The following is a 19,945-nucleotide window of genomic DNA, read 5'->3' as shown; positions in this document are numbered from 1 at the left end:
ATTTTAGCAAGAAAACTGGTACTAAGGAAATAATTGATAATGTAGGTTTCAGTTTATTGGTGGGTATGCAATTATTTCACTGTGATCGTGAGAGACAAAGATGATAATGTATTTTGGATTGTAGAAGATGCTCTTAATTTTGACGAGACCATAGGAGACAATGCCTTTGCGATCACCGGAGACTTTACCTGCAATAACCCATGTAAATAACAAAATCCTACCATTACTAATAATAAACCTTACATAAAGAAACTGGTCATTATTGTGGCTTCAGCTAAATGGGTAGTTTTTTAAAACTGGCAATGAATGGGTAAAACAAAACAGAACCAATAAAAATTGTAATCAACAGATGTGTCTAAATACTTATCCTTGATAAAGTGATGACTAATACACTAACTTTCTCAGGGATAAAAATAGCTGTAAAAATGTTCATTTTGAAAGGAATTGTGTTTTTGGTGGTTACCCAAACAACTCACAGAAGAGCACAAAGGAAAAAGGTTCTCACAGCCATTTTAAGAATTTTGCGCTCCATAACCCATTCATTTCTACACTTTACTCTCACTCATTGCGCTTGCGCCATAACTTTCAGTCATCTGTCGGCATCATATGTTTTTCTTGTAATCAAAAAACATATTACAGACCTTTTCTCACACACAGCGGGAGATTTAACTATAAGAACAATTTAGTGAACACAGCAAAACGTACACATCATCAGCTAATTGAACGTTTGAAATGTAAACATGAGCTGTAAATGTTGTCATTCTGTCACAAAGATGTCAGTTAGCAGTGAGAAACTGTGGAGCTATTTGCAAATACGACCCTTACTTAAAAAACGACACTCGTATAATCTGTATTAGTCAACATAAACACACCATTTGCGTTAACATCTATTCATTCAAATTTCAAACCAATCCAGGGTGTCCACAGAAATTTTGTCATTAATTTCCCTGACTTTCCATGACTATCCATGACCATTAACCATTGATTTCCATGACTCACGAACTTTACTCGAAAATTATAATATACTGTAAACACACAAATAATACTGCCTAGACAGAAAATATTGAAATACGTATTAACAAATAACAATGGCGTACAACAATGAACTAAATACAAACTCAAAACCCATAAACTAAGACAACTGTATAAATTGAATTGTCGTATATTTGTGAAAAATTCAGAAAAATGCTACAATAGCTCGGGTTACGGCTGACTAGATCATTGAAAGGACCCCTGAAATCCATCCTTCATTGGTGATTTCTATGACTTCCCATGACTTTTTGCCTATTTCTATGACTGTCAATGACCAGAATTTTTTTCCATGACTTTCCATGACTATCCCTGACTTTCCAGAATGTGGACACCCTGCAATCATAGCTATATTCATTGGTTTCGTTTTAGCTGATTTCAGTTCCAAACAGTTTACACAAGACCGATTAAACTCTAGGGAGTTAGGAAAGTAAAAAAACAAATCTACAAAACGTACAAATATAATTACTCGTCATCGTCAAACAGTGACTCGATGAGGTTCTGGCTGGTCTCCTGGTTGAACAGGTGGTTCCACTCCTCCTCACTGACAGCGCAGCCGAGCACGTAACGGACAGCAAGGTTGTGCAGCTCGTCCACGGGGAAGGTGACAGCTGCGGACGAGTCACCAGGGTCGAACGACTCATGGTCCGGGTGCCACAGTGACCACTGCTTGTAGTGGAACATCGCCTCTTTGTCTCCTAAACAGGGCAAACTCCTGTAATCTCCCCACAGTCACAAAGTGGAGATCCAAAACTGATTCCTCAGTTGCTATTTGTTGCCATATCAAATCAAATTGTCAAGCACAGAAACTATTGTGTAACTCTTCTATAGTTGATGTGTAAACAGAAAATAAACAAGGAATTATCAGATTCCTACAGAAGTTTTAGATTATCTACTGTATGATGCTCAATATGAATAGCTCACATAAAAGTGTTGTCATCAATTGTAAAATATACTGCTGCTAGTTTTACCTTACCTGGTTTGTACGCAAGAGATCTACGGAAGTAGTGAACTGCATCTGAAGAGTTGCTAATCTTGGCTTTGCGTAACATGACACGACACAGCAGCCAATCACACAGCTGCATGTCAGTCTCACACTTAGCCTGTTCTCTCCACTCAGACAACGCATTCTGACATCTGGAACCAAATGTAGTATCAAATAAGCCCTAGTAATGAAAAAGACTTTTAACAAATTAAAGTTTGACTCAAACCAGTAGTGAACAGAACAAACGGACCACCTAAAAATAGCACAGGTGTTTAAATTTTGTATTTGTATAGACATGATCCAGAAAAAAAATTTCATAGTGTTAAAAAATTAACAAGTACCAGTATCTTGATGCAAAAAAGTGTGTGAAACGAATGTATATTCTGCTGTTTTAAAGGAGCTTTGAATATTGACTCAATTTAAATTAAGGATTTAAGGATTTAATGAGAGCAGCAAGCTTAACTGCACAGATTGCTTACGCACTCTTTCCCATTCAGCCTCAATTTAACCCCTCTAATTTGCAGAGGTCCTATACTAAAAATCTAGACCATTGACCACTATGTTACACCCTCAATTGAAATCAATTCGAACTTATCCTGATAGTTAAACTGAATGGCTAGGTAGACTCTTAAATCAACTATCATTTACCTATTTAGTTCTTCAAGTGCTTTCCTCTTGTTGCCAGCAGCTACAAGAAGGTCAGCAAGCAGCACTAGAGTGATGACATCATCTTCCTGTGTGTATAGGTAATCCTCCCACACACTACATTTACCACCAGAGTGTGGCAGATGATCTTTGATCAGCTGACGACACAGCTGTTCACCTCCTACAATCATATGGGCTGATTAATTCGCATGACAGTGCCTAAGCCGTTTCCCAGGTTAGAATAGGATGATGACTCAGTCCCTGATGGCCAAGTTGAACCCAACCAACTTTACTGCTTGGGTGTTCACTACTTTGTGGAACATGTGTTCTTCCACTGTCCACATTGTGATATGACTGGAGGCCACTCAACAACTTAGGGCAGTGTTTCCCAACCTTTTTCCGTTCAGGGCACACTAACTAGAACAAGTTTGTAGTCACGGCACACTTGTCTACAAAATATCGTTGGTTAAAATTACATTTAGTAAGTGCATAAAAACTCTTTTTTTCAATTAAATCTTACTCCGTAAAACCTAGTTTTTACTAGTAAATATATATATATACAGTATATATAAGGTAAAAAATATAAAACTCACATTTTTGTTATCTAACATGCTTACATTATTTAGTGTTTATTAAGTGGGAAGTTTTAAATAATAATAAAACATTGAGCTTGATTAAAATGTTGTATGAATTTACCAATAATGAGTGAGAAATATTTAATAAACCCTGGTTTGAGTTCTAGTGGGAAATTTGTGCTTGACGCTTGCTCATTAAAAGTTTCTTTCTTGATCAAAAATTGTTTAACTACTTAAAATTTCACGGCACACCTACAGAGGCCTCCCGGCACACCAGTGTGCCACGGCACACTGGTTGGGAAACACTGACTTAGGGTGCTGTCGGTTCAATTGATTTGTAAAATCATGATGCAGGGGGAGAAGAAATTTGGTTGCACTTCCAAACCTCCAAGTAGAAACTAAAGACCTAGATTGGATTGCAGTCTAGGTTGTGTAAGAAATGAACGGTTGAACATGAAGTGAGGCCTTTGGGCACAAGCATACTCGCTCTAGTTCTGAATAAGAGCAACAATTGTTCCCAAGATAGTGTCCGAAGAGTACGAAGGTTTTTAATGGGTAGTCTATTGGTCTTAAAGCCAGGAGTCCCACACTACAAACTGGCCACCCGTGTGTGTAAGTAAACACATTTTTCATCATATTGCTTTGAATACAAGCATTGCGGATCTAAAGTAGCGCAGTAGCTCTTTTACTCCCTAGGGTAAAATAAACTCAGCATGGGCGCCCACAGGGGGGTGCACCCCCCCCCCCCCCCCCCGGCTATAAAAATAAGGAATAAATTAAAAGAACGTTCATAATAATGGTCATTTCTGCGAAATTTTTAAATTAATGTTTAACTCAAATAAGTAGTTTACGTTTACACACAGATTTACTTTTATACTTTAACAAAACTATGTTTCTTGGCTGTCATCTAAGCTTTATTCAACTGTAAATTTATTTTCCCTTATAATTGTTTGGCTTGTGGATTTAACCTTAAATTATACATAATAACTTCAAATCGCTTATTAGTTTTTAATGTTGGCATATAAACGATGACTTTTTGTTTTACTCTCCTTAATGCACAATATACTATTTAGTTTTGGTTGGTTCTATGTGTTACCAAATAGCATAAAAATATGTTTTAAAACATTATATTTTCAGACATTTTCTGGGGAAGGCTGCGGACCCCCCAGATGTTCATTAGACCAATATAATGTACCCCCCTGTTCCAAATCCTGCGGGCGCCCATGAAACTCAGTTTTTTACCAATTTTAAGCGATCCCATGTAGGCCTATCAAAATTAAGTATCTAATGATTCATATTGACATATTAATAGTATAATTTAGAGACTAACATAATCGTAATAATGATAATCAATCGTAATAAATGATTGAATCACTTACTCAACAGCTATTAGTTTGCATTAAACAAATTTAAATCAAGTTGGAAGTTGTTTTGAGGAGTTATCTTTACATTAAAATATTTTGTGAGGAAAAATGTTGTTCATCACATAAGTGTCTTTTAAACCCTCGCTCATTTTCTTCTCAGGTCAAAAAGAGTCACTTGAAAACACACTGATGAAATATATCAAAATATTTCCTTCCTGGCCCTAAAAAACATCAACAAAAAACACATTATACATTACATTTTTACAAAAACTATTATGGTTATTTGCTTAGTTCATCCCTCTAAAGAATAGGCTCTTTAAATTTTTTAAATCACAATAAGTCCTGTATAAGGAGTGTCACAATACTCGGGCTCTCGCCTAATCAGTTCAAGTCGCTAGCTGTCTGTGGGACCTCGTAAACGAATACTAAAGCGATTATTGATGGTGTGTGTGAAGAAAATCTGTAGCAAGCATTCCAGCATTCCTGAGGTTTTGCAAAAACTCACTGTAAGCTGCTTCTTTGAAGTTCCTAAATACTACTTTGAAGAAATGTCCCACAAGCACGGATCAAAATTAAAAATAAATAATTGCCTGTTCCCCGACCACTTTAGCTCAGTTTTTCTACACTACAAATTACTAACATAATCATATAGAACCATTGAAAACAAACAAGGACACAACAAACCACCGTGTTACTTTGGTCACCGCTGACACGCTTCTAGAGGTGGCCAGACATTGCTTTTGGCTGTCTTTAGCGAGTGATCATGTGACCAGCTGACTGATGTTTGCCTCCCAAAAGCTGTACATCTCTGACTTCGCCAGCCGCTGACAAATACTTGCGTGGCTACCAGTGCCAGCTGCAAACTTTGTTAAATTAAGCTGATTAGCGGCTTCTTTCAATTTGACGGCTGATGCCAGCCTAGTGTGACCCATGTTGGAGGCTCAATTATTTACACTGTTTCTTGTTATTGTTATTGATGTTAATTATTTACACTGTTTCTTGTTATTGTTACTTTTTTTCACAATGTTGTAACTGTTGCAATTTCACTCAAACTGTCCACCACCACCACCAAACTTCTTACTCATTTATTGATGTTTTCTATTGTATTATCTTGTTGCATGTAAATCTTGTCTAATGTATTGTTTTATAAAATGGCGATTGCCGTCGGGATGAATAAATAAATAAATAAATCTAATTTAAATAAACTAGCTGTTACCCACGGGCTTCACCCCATTTGACTTAATAAGTATTAATAAAAGGTTAAGCTGAAATAAACAAAACAGAATACAGTAATACAAACAAATAAGTACAGCTGAGGTATTTTTAACATTAGGTATATGGAAAGTTCCCTTTAGAAAGGAATTACTACTTTAAAGGGCAATTTATGAAATAATGGATAGTTGTTTTACGCAACGTTTCTCGTCATAACGAACATTTTAAGTATATGGTTTATGGGGGTGTGGCTTTTTTCTCAAAAGTTCATGGGTACTTTTGGCTTTTATATATAGATAATATATTTTTTTCATTCTAAATTTCGCTTAAACTTTATGCAATAGAAATGGAATGGCTAGATCTAGCCATTCATTGTAAAAGGTATAAGGTTCTTAAAAAACAGCATGTTAGTAAATAATTTTATGTCTCCATAGAAACAATTTATTTATTTAATTCACTGACACATTAAACTGATGCAAGATAAAACTTTTCCTCCTGCAAAAATTGTTTTGAGGAAGAATACAGATTCAGGAAAGTTAAGTGTATTTGCTCCATTCCAGAGGGGACAACATAGAGCAGCTCTGGAAGATAAAATACCACTGAAGGCTTGGCAGAATTCTTCCCTTCTTGTCACTATTGCTACATAAGATCTAGCAAAGGGTCAATATAGTAAGCAACCAAGTAGCAACTCCTGGGAAAATGATAGATTAATAGAACTACACAGAGACCTTACGTTGTATTGCTCCAGTGAAACAAAAAGGATCCACATAGTTGAAATGATTGTTTAGACTAAAGTGTCAATGATGACATGTTGGAGATGATGCAACTATGGATGAGAAGATAGAATATCTGGCAAACTTTAAGAAGAGGAAACTGAAGAGTTCTGCAACAACACTGTGAGCCGATTGAAGACAAGCAAACAGAAAAAAAGGACAAGATCTGAAGAAGATGAAACAGTATATGAGTTAGAACCAACTCGTTAGTTAAGTATGCCATTTATATAGTATTAAGCATATTTTGTACCTAGTGTTAGTATTTTATGTATGTAGTAATAAAGTATCCGTGCGCTTTCCTACTTCAGCGTATACGGAGCGTCCCCTGGGTGGCGGATAGGGGAAAGGTCGGTGGATCTGCTTGTCAGTTCTCCCGGCTAGGTCCGATGGACCCGCAGAAGTAGGTCCTCCATTTATATTGGGGGTTGAGGCGATGGGCTAACCACCCTCCCTTGTAAAACAACCCTGGTTACGGAATGCCTCGTATAGGATGAATCACATTGGACAACGACCAAAGCTGGATATGACTCGAGATTTGGAAGCTGGAACGTTGTCACCGCTATCTATAGGTGTCAGGTGCTATGGACATTATTATCAGGAACTGGAAAAGTACAAAATGGATGTTGTAGCCCTGCAGGAAATTAGGTGACCATTTAAAGGAATTATTACCACTTGAAATTTCACATTCCACTATTAGTGATGGCATACATCAAACAGGAGTGGGATTTGCCATGAATGAAAAGATTCTAGATACTCTAGTCAAATTTAAGGCTGTGAATGAAAGACTGTGTTATGTAAGATTAAAAGGAAAATTTAAAAACGTATCTGTTGTAAACATTTATGTTCCAATGGAGTTGTATTCCAATTGTGTTACAACTCGGATAAGAGTGATGACGGGAAAGATGATTTTATGGTCAATTAGAACAGTTATTAGTGAGTAAAACACCTAACTAAAATATGAAAGTAATTATACTAAGATGCTAAATGCAAAAGTTGGCAAAAAAGATATATGGAAAGACTATTGTGGAAAAGAGAATTTACATAGTAACAGTAACAAAAATGGAACTAGGCTCCTTAGCCTGGCATGTGCCACAAATTGTACAGTTGCAAGCACCTCATTCCCAAGGAAAACCATGGGTATTACCAGACGAAGGGACTAGAAATCAAATTGATCACATTTTGATTGATAAAAGACACAGACAAAGTATTACGGACGTTAAAAGCTTAAGAGGTGCTGAATGTGGTTAAGAGTAGGCCATTTTCTAGTGCTTACAAAAACAAGGAAATTGCTATGCAAAATAAATAAATTGACAAAGTAGAAAAGAAATGAGGTGTTAGCAAACTAAAAAATTTGGATGGATTGAAAAACTAATTCATTCTTAGATATTTGTAAAGTAAAAGTTTGGTTGGGTTACATTTGTGATACATACATCCCCTTTGGGAGCTTCAAAGGTTGAAACTTAATTTAATACTAGTAATAGGAAAAAAATTGAAATTGAACTATGTTAAAAAGTTAAGCTTATGTTACCAGAGATGTTGTTGGACTTGATGTGTGCAAGAATACATTCCTGAGTAATCTGAGATCTGTGAGGCAGCTGGGGGGAAACTTCTGCAGACTGAGAAACTAGTTCCAGCAACTCTTTGTAGCTATCCAGTGACTTTACATGATACTGTAAAGTCAAACAAATAATAAACAACTTATTAATATAACAATTTCAGTAGGAATGACTTTAGGCTAAAGTTTTTGAGGATTTTGTAAAGGATAGGTACAGCAGGCTTACCGTACTGACAAAAATAGATGATAATGCACAAATAAACACAACACTTTCTGAACTAATAGCTCCTTCTTCAGTAAAACAGTCTTTCTATGATCTTGAGACTATGTACTATACCTAACAAGAACATAGAAAGAATCTGCTACCGAAGAAGAAGCTAGTACCTCTGAAGATTCGATGTGTTTATTGTGCATTTTCAACTTTCATCAGGAAGGTAAGCAAGCTGTTAAACCTTCCCATTATAAAATCCTTAAATAACTCAATGAGTAACCTACTCAGCTCACACAGAAAAATACAACTCTGATTTAAAGGTGTCTATATTCATAGCCTAAATGCGAAACTACGAACTAAAAGTCTGGGTGTCCGTGTGGTTATAGTGCTCGACTTCAAATCCAAATGTTGTTCTTTGAAGACTGTTTCTGGGCCCAGATGCCATTGTCATTGGGGTATCAATTAATAATGATGCTTTCAAACAAGATGTTGTCATTAACATCATAGTAACAAAACTAGGATTTGTCACGTTCCCTTTCAAAATGTAAAAAAGTTTCACTGGCATAGCAACCCAAAACACAAAATCTTCCTTAAATATAGTCGAGATAATTCAAAAACTCTATAATTAATATCTGTTAACCTTCTGCTCCCCTTAAAAACATTAACATGTAGATTCTCAACTACCCGATCTTCAGTAATTGGACCTTCCGTGGTCTTCTATTGAGTCTACTCTACAATTACGAACTATTTCTGATTGGCATGACTGTACACCTTAAAGGCCTGGTTCCACAGGATGCGGAATCTCCGCCGTGCGGTGCGATTTTTTCCGCTGCGGAATTAAAACGACACTGGTTTAATGGAGTTCCCATGTGTGCGGTTCCACTGACTTGCAATTCAGCATCCCGAAATTTCCGTTCCGCATGGCGGAGAAATCATACTGGTCTGAGAGCAGTAGCAGTGCGGATTCCGCCAGCGGAGAAGAACAATCAAATATTGTGACCGTGCAGTTTCATTATATCTTGTGCTGTAAAAAGAGTTATAGATGAACGTTTTTCTTCGACCGAAGAGGAAGAACTTGTCGAGTTGGTGTCTCAACATGATGTGCTGTGGAAGTTGAACGAGGAATGGGTTTTCTGAGAAATTAGCGAAGACGTATGCACACAATCACACCAGAATACATTCAATGATAAAAGTAATGGTTTGTTTAGGTCACGTTTACCTATACACAACATTTGAGCCAATTATAAAGTAATACCTATAATCGCAACACCGACTTTCAACAAACTAACTTATTATAATACATTTAACATAAACTGTCAAAAATGGTAGACCTGACGAACAATTATCCTAAGATGTTTGGGTATCAAGTGTTGAACGGAATCTGATCGTGATTGAAACCCCTTAAGTTTCGTTAAATAAATAGCAAAAATACTTAATATTGGTACATACCTTAGTGCTACCGCTAGTTTCATCTCGGCATTCAATGGTTGTTTGTCTCGATTAGTAGCGTTGGTGGGTAAGTCATCTTTGATGAGATCAACCAAAAAGAAAAATTGGTCTTTTGACACACGGAAGTACCGCTTAAACTTGGTTTCGTTGTCAACTAAATGATTACGAACCAGAATGTTATACGCCCCTTCACTGTCCCAATTCTTAAATATGTCACTTCGGTCACTGCGACTTGACACTAACAAAGATAAAAGATCGACAACATCATCATCAATGTCATCATATAGCATCAAAGCCAAAAGGGCTTTCCTCTTTCTATCCATACTCGTCGCTAGTTTGGACAGAACTGAATCTCCACAACGTTATTTTCGCAGTCTGTAGAACCACCCCTCTGATTTTTCGCTGCGAAAAATTACGCACCGCATGGCGGAGATTCCGCATCCTGTGGAACCATAGCTTAACAGATGCATCAAGTCAAACCCTTAAGCCACTCTGATTCACTTTGAAGATACACGTAATACTTTAATTGCCTGAACTTGACTGTACCTTTGGTTTCACATTTGGCATACCCACCATAAAAAAAAAAATACTCGTCAATCCGTTCATAAATAGTTTGTCAACTCCTCATATTTGCATACCACTCTGCTACCCTTTACGACTAGTCTTAGACCAGTGGCTAAGTGTACGTGTTTCAGTAGTGGCGTTACTGTATTGATCATAATAGAGAGTAAAAAATACAAAAGTTAAAAATAATACAAAATTATTTTTATTAAATGGTACTTACATACCCCAGTGAGGTACAGCTGCCTAGCCAGTGTGTAGACTGCTTCTGGCAAACTAATTGAGAATTGTGTCGAAAGAGTTAAAATGCAACATTCTTCAAAACTTTCAAAATGTCCATTATCTTGTGATAACTCAGTTTTCAAACTCTGTAAAAATTAAATCAAATATATAATAAATGTTTTTGTAAATTACAGTAAAACCCCTCATATTCAGCCTACATGAGACCGAGCCCCTGACCGGATAACATTTTGGCCGAATGACCAAACTATATTAAAACAATAATTTTGATCTAATAACAACTGTTGTATGGTTAAAAGTAGTTTTTAAGTCTCTTTTTGGAATGTTCTAGCTCAACTGAGTAGTGAACCCGCTAAAAATGTATTCAAAAATGTACAGGAAAAAATGTAGAAAAAAATTAAAAATGTACAGGAAACAGATAAACTATGAGAACGTCATGGAGACTACATGTACAGCCCTGGGAAATATTTTTACTATCGATTCTGGGAAGTGACTGGGTAAGCCGAGGACCGGAAATTCTGAGGCCGGATATCAGGGGTATTACTGTATTATGTTTTTGACATGTACCCTGAGCAACTTCTAAAATAGTGTTCATCCAAACCCATGTACTTAGTTTTTAACTCAAGATTTTAAACAATTCGGTAGTAAATTGTAAAGTAACGAGTGAATTTCAAGCAGTTTCTGAGGCAGTGGATGATTTTAAAAATTTAAGCATTAAATAAATATTACCTTTATAAAATATAATTTTTGTAATTAGTTGGTTATGTTACGTAAATTTAACAATTTCCCTAAAATTCTGTACAGTTTGCTTCAGCATAGGTAATCAGATTAGCATTACCTAGGAAATTGGACACCAGTATTTCTAATTATGACAAACATCGCAAATTTTAAGATTTTTTGTTTATTGGTTTTTTATTTAGAAGTGGGGCTTACAACACATTATACCTTCCTATTATTATATTATTTTAATATAAGCTTAGCCATATATTACAGCTTTTAACTGTGAAAAGGACACTCTTCAAAGGATCAGAATATGAGTAGTTAAACACAACTTCAGAGGGAGAGTTAAAATCAAGAATGAAGGACATCGTGAGAAGAATGCAATAAGAGGGAATCCCTAGTAAAATGGGGGATGTATATAGAAGGAAAGGTGACGGAGATGAAGGCCTAGAAGTAAGGTGGACAAAAGAAATGGTAAAGAAGAGAGAAGTGAGATGACAGATTTTAGAGGAACAGCAGTGATGTATTGGGGCAGAAACGTGTGAAAGTGGTATTCCTACTCTGCTTTTATCAAAAAATACTTTACCTATACTAATAGGGGACCCAATTTTTTTCTGAGACAAAGGTGAATATTCTCGCACTGGAAAATTTACAACTCCACCACTGAGAAAGCTGGACTATAGATGGATAGACGAAACCAGAATGTAAGAGGTAATAGAGATAGGTGACAAACCAAGGATATTGACAACAAAATTCAAGAAAACTCAAATACCATAAATAATACCAAGAGTGAACGCAGTAAAAAAATTCAATGTAGGCCCACAACAAAATTAAAATATTTTACTGGTATCTGGACATGCAGTCTGAGATAGCTAACCTAGAAAAAAAGTATAAATGTGATGATAAGGGATATGGAGAAGATAGAAGTGGTATGGTAGAAGTTGGAAGAGTCTATAGATAACAGAAGAAGTCGAAGATGCCTAGTTAAACTGAAACACAGGAACAACCAGAAAAGAATTAGTACATAAAGTAACATTAATAAGACTAGGGTTTGCAAAATATATAAAAAAACCTTAAATGATCCCACTGGTTTTATAATACATTGAAACTCTACATGAAATTAAAATATCTTGCCTGTACAAGCTTCCTGAGATAGCTGAGCCTCACGGAGGTGTTTACCAGTTGTGACGCAAGATGTGCAGCGAGGCTAGCCAGCCTAAAGTGGTCTGGGTGTGAGGCTAGCACGGCGTCGCACTGCGCCAGAGCTGTCTGATGCTCGCCCTGTGCACCGAGCAGTCGTGCCATCAACAACCTGTAGTGCGCCAGCTGCAGCGGCGGCACTGGCCCTGACATGACGTAGGCTAGGCACAGCTTTGCCTCTATCAGCTGTTGAGACATCAAGTTACAGTGCGCTGAAAATAGTGATGAGAGTTGGTCAATCGCAATGTACGTATGACCTTACGTATGGTTAATGAGGTAGGTACAACCTATTATTTATATATAGATTTTGACTCTATTCAGACACATGTATGTTTTATAAATGTTACATATTGAATAAAGACTATTTGAATCTTGAACCCAATTTATATAGACTAGCTGAGACTAATTCTTTGTTGAAAAAGAACACAGTTGAAGTTGCCCGTCATGTAGTGTGCTGCTGTAAATAGAAGACATTTTGTTATCTTAATACTTAACTTACTATATTTGACATAAAATGATGTAGTGAACAAACTATCTAACTCATCCTTGTAATTTGGCATGGTTGGAAATTTGGCGAATTTGGCGAATTTGACCAAAATCAGTAATTTACATCTGCACACACTATTAATGGTTTAAGTCAACTAAGCCCATGTTTATTTTGAAACTGACTCGTACTACAATTCTTACATGAAAATGGTATGAACACGACTATTAACAGTCAAAGGTAGAATAAATTTTAATTTTTAAAGTTTACAGTTGTTTATTTCCATCAACAGTAAGTTTCAATATACAATTGGCATTCACACTTAGTTAATATTGTTTTGTTCCTACAAGCTCCATGATAAACACGTCACAAAGACTCGAGTTCTATTTTGACTTGTCTAATGAAATTTGTTGAGCATGTGACTTGCAAAGTAGCATTGTTGTAAAAATGAAAGCCAACAAACAGGCACAGTTGAGCAATCATGACCGCATTTTGGAAACATATGACTGGAAAAGCACTTGTGCTTTTTCCCAAATGGAAGTAACTTATGACTTACTAGCTGTTGTACCCGTGCTTTGCAACGGGAAGAGGACACAAAATAGAAACATTTTAATCTTAACATCTGTTGCATATAATAGTTACACATCCACCAACGCTTTTAGAAACAAAATTCAACTTTTATGGCCTTAATAGAAACGTTTAAGTTATGACTTTTAAATCTGGTAAGTAGTGGATACCACCATTTTGCTTTTGATTAATTTTAAATCTTGTGTAGGCTGATATGAGAAAAACTGAAATCTTAGAATAAAACTTTGACATACGGTACATGATTTACCTTCATCTCCCTTAATTACATATCTTTTAATTTATTATTGACATTTTAAATTTCAATTTTGAAGTTTCAAAAATACTAATTATTAAGTTTAAATAACATTTTTTTTTTAATTTATCTCTTCTATATATTAAATCACAAATCCTTACCATCTTTAGTTTCTTCACTCACAATAAATAATTAGCAAAACTAAGTCATCTGTTATAAACTTTAGAAATATTGCTGTGCCTTATCAATACAGTCTTTTGAAATATTAAAGAAACTATATCTATAGGTACTATAAAAAATGTAAAACAAATAATTTAGCATTAAAGACAGCGGAAAAAAAACTAGTATGATTATCAAAGCATCAAGGACTAAAAAATGTAATAGCAAATACAGTATATGTTTCATTAGACGCTTTAAAAATCCAAAGCAGGGCCTGAGTTGATACAGCAATGGTTATAGAATCTTTTGTTTTTCTATAATCATTGACATAGTTTTAGAATAAATAATCCATGATAAAAGGTTAGATTAAAATAAGCCTACCTCATAGTTATGGAAAATATTATATTTAATTTCTTTGTATCAGCTGTCTGAAATTGTGAAATATGCAGTTTAGCAGTTCTTCTTGTTTACATTTAAATGTCAAAGCAAATGTAAACAAACATTGTTAGTGTTCTCATAGCAGCCATGGAGACCAATCAATATTTACTTTTAAAATGTTCACCTCAGAACTTTTAAAGCCAAAGGGGCAAAGCCTACGGTCAGTATCGAAATGTGAATAATACAATAATGGTCCTTGATATGGTAGCTTTATTTTTGTAAAATTTAAGCCCAGTTGGTTCAGTAGTTTTTGCACCTATTAGTAACACACATACAGACAGACACCATTAGATTTTTATATAATAGTATAGATTTGTCATTTTGGTATTAGAGAGAAATATTTTTTCTAGTTATCTATTTCAATATATATACCTGTAAGGGTCAAGTCATTAATCCTGATTTTTGGAGTAGGAAAGAAGTTAAAACAAGCTACACTTGAAACGTAACAAAGTCTTTACTGAAATGTGCAAACCAACCAAAATTAAGCTACCAACAGACTCACCTTTTAAATAATTTATCAAAAAATTATCCGAACTTGAACTATCTTCTTTAGACACTGCTTCCAAACATTTGATTGATTGCTCATATTCTTTATTCAACTCACAGTTCATACTACTAGTGATAATAAAAGCATTGATGGAATCAGTACAGTCCTTAAGCGAAGCTGTAGAATTTAAACATTTGAAACCAAATTTAAAATAAAACTCTTCTTTGTCAGTGGTTAGACCAATGCCTTTTTCAACATGAAGACGCAACACGTCAATTTTATGGACAATTCTAGACATCATAGTCATACATTCTGCGGCAGTACCAAATAACGCCTCCTTGAGTAACACTTGGGTTATGGTTGTTATTACATCCAACAATCTGACACAAGCCACCGGGCTGAGGCACAAGAGTTGGTCGGAAGCTCGTTTGAGTAAACTTACGACACTTGACACATCGTCGGAAGCATCTTCGCCTAAAATCACTTCTCCTCTTGATTTAAGCACTGTAAAAACAAAGAATAGTTTTTTATTTATTGTAATTGAATGGTACCTATTCAATAGTTAGGGTTTAATCATTCATTTCAAAATGACCTCAAGTTGAACGACCGAGGCTGAAAAATGATCAATAATTGAAAAGATACTTTTGGCCAAGAAAAATAACTTTTTTTACATTTCTAATTAGTATGATTGTTGACATTGGGATACTTGTTGAGAAATATACTGAGTAACAGGATGATAACTAAACGCCAAAATTGATATCCCATACGATAGTTTAATTAATTATCAAACATGTATAGTGAGGAGACAAAAATTCTTATAACCAACTTATTTTTATATTAGTCTGAGGGTCATTCATTAAGATGATAAAAAGAAGAGATATTTTTGAGTGATAGGCTGCGGTGCTGTGATAAGGTCTAAAAAAATGGGCAAAAGAAGTTTAAATGAAAGGTTGCAACACGATAAAAAAAAAGCAAAAGGAGTTTGAGTGAACTGCATTACAGCAATAAGGTTTTAATGTAAGACTAAATTACTTACGTAATTCCCGTCACAGCTCAATAAAATATGTCTATTCAGGACATGTTTCGGTGTTAAAACACCATCGTCAGCTTCAGGTACATAGTGTAGAGTTGATCAGTTGTTAACATCGTCAGAAGATAAACACAGTACGGACACGAATAAATACAGAAAACAATTAAACATTTCAAAAACAGGCCTGTTCTAACAAAGATGACCGACCGTACAGGTAGCAAGGGACAGACTAGAGTAACAGCCTAGTGTGCGGTCGGTCATCTTTGTTAGAACAGGCCTGTTTTTGAAATGTTTAATTGTTTTATGTATTTATTCGTTTCCGTACTGTGTTTATCTTCTGACGATGTTAACAACTGATCAACTCTACACTATGTACCTGAAGCTGACGATGGTGTTTTAACACCGAAACATGTCCTGAATAGACATATTTTATTGAGCTGTGACGGGAATTACGTAAGTAATTTAGTCTTACATTACGTCCAACAGCTGGGGGCTACACACATGGATTAAAAAAAAAATAAAAATACCCCCACCGCAGCAAACCTGCAGACTAAGCGAATTTCCATTTGACTGATTGTATTTACACTGAAATGTCTACTTAAAAATATAGCTAACATTTATTCTTGATTTGAATAGAATTAGGTTAACAAGTACTTAGGTTTGCTGCATCAGGGAGGGTAAAACAGTTTTTTTTTTTTGTTAAATGTGAATAGTTAGTAAGAAATAAAAAAAATTTCCAAATTTGATCAAAATATGTTCACAAACAAGCAAACTACAATAGTTTACTTATTCTCCAAAAGCCATCCTCTTAAGGGCCAAAGAAGTGTCTCTATTTTGGGATAGCATTGAACAGTGGCCTTCCAGAACACTTAACATCATAATTATCATAGGTACTGCATTAGCAGGGTAACTGCAGGGCAATTTATTATTCAAATAAGTACAGTTCTGTCCACCGACACTTTATACTTCATAAGATAAAGATTGCATGTTCAAGATCAATATGTCGACACACTACTGGGTTACTTTAGACAAATTGATATTGTCAAGTTAGTAGAATACTAATTACAAGAACTACTAAGTCAAAAGTCAATTAATACCCTCCGCTTTTTTACACCTAACAATTAACATTTTGCATTGATTTGAGCAAGGTTAGACTATGGCTCAAACATTAGGTTTGGCACACGATTACTAGAAAAATACCGGTATGGATCATAAACATAAACAAAATTACGTTGTTGGCCCGAAACCTATACTAATAGCATTGAACATATGATTTGGCAGTTCCATTTAAGCAATGTTAAATAATGTTTATTTTCGGGCCAAAAACGTCATTTGTTTATGTTTATGATCCATACCGGTATTTTTCTAGTAATCGTGGTTTGGCACTGTGTATTAAAGGTTTTCTTTAATTAACGAAGGTGACACCTTCATTGTTGACTTTAGAAATCCAAGGACTTGTTTCTCTCATGAGAGTTGGCTCAAAGAGCCATACCAATAAAACAGTAAAACTTATACAGAAAAATATAAGCTACAATTGTTGAAGCCACAATAAATCTCATACCTTTAATCAAGCAGCAAGAAACGGATTTCCAAAAAGTCTCTAAATGATGTGAAGACGTTGGAAACACATTTGGCTTGATCCAAAACCACCACAGTGTATTGTATATCACAGTCATCTCTAGCTCTATAGGAATCACAAGTAAACTCTTATACTTGGAGTATAGTTGTGTAAAGCGATACAGAGATTCCAACCACGTCTGTTTACTTCTTTCAAACTCAACCTGGAAAAACACACAAGTATTACAGTAAAAGGATCATTTAGGTTTTGAATAAAGTAACCATACAGCAATAGTACTAGCCTTTATCAGGCTGCAACTTTATCTTTATTTTTTGCTTCAGGGGTGTGTGGCTTGAACAGTGAAGCTGTCGCTCTGGCAGGATAAAACTTTTTTGAGAAAATTATCGATGTTGTGACAAAATTTGTTAATATAGGCCTACCTAACTTACATATATAAAAGAAAAGTTGGATTTTCTGTACAGTAGACTCCCTCTTATCCGGACACCTTTTAACCGAACTACACTCGGCAAAAATTACATTATGAATACCACATCAATTATAAAAATTACATCTCTTTAACTGGACAATTTTTATCAGCACATTGGTTTAACCGGACTAGATCGGCAGGAAGTGGGCAGTACTGGAACGATTTTTCTCGTGGGAAAGATTTGAGACCAGTGATCACCTGTCTAAATACAATGCTCTCCTAAATTTAGGTCGAATATCACAGTAAACAGTCTGTCTTAACGAGTTTTTGGAGACGTCGGTTTAACCGGAAAACCCGTTATCCGGAATGGCCTCGGTCCCGAGGAGTCTGGATAAAAGGGAGTCAGCTTTATTTTTGTGACAAATAACTTAGTCTATAAATTATCTCTAGCTATACAATAGTGTTAACAAGAGGCCTATTATTGTTCCAATTGTATTCTACAGTAGGAAACAATTAGATATGTACTAGTATGAGTAATATGAGCAATTCTGGTAAGAGTGTCACATGTAGGCTAAATGGTCCTGCAAATCACCAAACAGGATTTTTGACATCCCCACATTTACCTACCTTACCGTTATCCCTGTGTCATAATGAGATATTTTTGTGATCTTCCAACGACCTTAGACAAAGTTATGCAAAATGATCTCAAATCCACTTTAACTTCCAAACGAATAAAAACTACATAGTAATTACATTTAGGCCTAGGTAGGTTCATATATGACAGCCTATTTTGGAACTTTAAGGTGTCATTTAAACCAACTAACTTATATAGAAGATAGGCCTAACAATTTTCATCGATGCCTATTACCTAGTACTAGTCAACCACTATTAAATTGTCTTTTAAGTGTGAACTAACAGCAAGCACACAAGCAATTAGGCCTATCATAAGATAGAAGGTCTATGAATAAAGTAGGGTGATGTTTGATGTTTTAGCGGGTAGGGGCTTCGACCAATTCTGTTCCAGGACGCTTCAAACCTGTTAAACATTTGGGTAGGCCTGCCTAATTCAAGGGAAATAAATGCGTGATTTGTGGTGGGGGAATAATAAGGTTTACGGGACGAGTTTGAAGAATGCGTGAAATGTTTTTCTTAGGCTATTTATTTATTTACGGAAAACTCCATTTTACATCTGCATATAAAATGCCAATTAAGATGGTAAAACATTATAGATTACAGAGCATGAGCAGATAATTCACCCGAGAATGGATGAATAAATAACCAATGAGTATTAATATGTGTGGATAAATAAGGTAAAAAATTAGGTAACTCATATAGGCTACCAAAAAACATTCATTTTGCCACTTAATAAAGAACAGTTTCAGTTGTCAAATAACTAATTCGTAGGTTAAACGAAAATAACGAATGAAAATGCGACACGGATGGTTTTACAATTGAATGAAAACGTGGACCAGGTGGATTACAGACAGATGAGATAGTTGATTCGGCTGATTCGCAAGTTGAATGGATGGTTCATCCGGATGAAAATTAAAGTAACATAACCATCGGATGAATCGGTTGGCGCGCAACAACCGGATGAATCGTTTGTTTCTATCGGATAGTTCCCCATCACTAACCAGTAGCCTAACTTACTAAATTAGCTTAACTTATAGGCCTAATATACATAGTTTGCTACCTACTTACAATTGAATGACAAAGAGCTTCATTATTTTCCAAGATAAATTCTTTAGTAATTTGATTTAAAATTGCCGTATCTTCAGTAGTTTTTGGTAAATAACTCAGGCCTAATGACTTATTGCCAAAAACATGTAAACAGTGTCTGTAATCGCCAAGGCGGTATGACTTCATAACTTCATTTGTGTACCTCATATCTATTGTATTTTTATTTTATAATAATTAATTATAAAATCACATTTTCTTACTATAATCACTGACTTGGCTTCACTTGGGATAAACCCTGAGTTCACTTCTTGACCTAACACCCACCATAACGGAAATTTAAGAA

The 19,945-nt window shown here is 35.4% G+C and overlaps 1 protein-coding gene across 1 annotated transcript; it reads right to left on the bottom strand.

The window, feature by feature from the left end:
* Positions 1 to 1,494: 1,494 nt before the first annotated feature.
* On the bottom strand, positions 1,495 to 19,912 carry LOC128992768 (uncharacterized). Its single transcript, XM_054416508.1, has 9 exons — positions 19,624 to 19,912; positions 17,499 to 17,718; positions 14,923 to 15,411; positions 12,454 to 12,731; positions 10,587 to 10,727; positions 8,112 to 8,253; positions 2,663 to 2,840; positions 2,006 to 2,166; positions 1,495 to 1,727 (listed from the first exon to the last, which is right to left on the bottom strand). The coding sequence occupies exons 1-9, from the start codon at positions 19,807 to 19,809 to the stop codon at positions 1,495 to 1,497; spliced, it is 2,028 nt and encodes a 675-aa protein (XP_054272483.1). The 5' UTR covers positions 19,810 to 19,912.
* Between the last annotated feature and the right edge of the window lie 33 nt (positions 19,913 to 19,945).

Source organism: Macrosteles quadrilineatus, unplaced genomic scaffold (assembly GCF_028750875.1).
Source record: "Macrosteles quadrilineatus isolate MER2022 unplaced genomic scaffold, UCM_ALF_1.0 Scaffold_4__1_contigs__length_99947679, whole genome shotgun sequence".
Taxonomy (NCBI): Eukaryota; Metazoa; Arthropoda; class Insecta; order Hemiptera; family Cicadellidae; genus Macrosteles; species Macrosteles quadrilineatus.
Note: the sequence above shows the minus strand (reverse complement) of the source record. Positions and strands in the feature narration are given on the sequence as shown.

What these genes read in the sequence shown, in the direction of transcription:
- LOC128992768 (XM_054416508.1), bottom strand. Translation starts at nt 19,809, where the DNA reads ATGAGGTACACAAATGAAGTTATGAAGTCATACCGCCTTGGCGATTAC. An exon ending in AAGCTCTTTGTCATTCAATT is followed by an intron (nt 17,719 to 19,623) that starts GTAAGTAGGTAG and finishes GTGTTTTTCCAG; the next exon opens with GTTGAGTTTGAAAGAAGTAA. An exon ending in ATCTCTTGCGTACAAACCAG is followed by an intron (nt 1,728 to 2,005) that starts GTAAGGTAAAAC and finishes TGCCCTGTTTAG; the next exon opens with GAGACAAAGAGGCGATGTTC.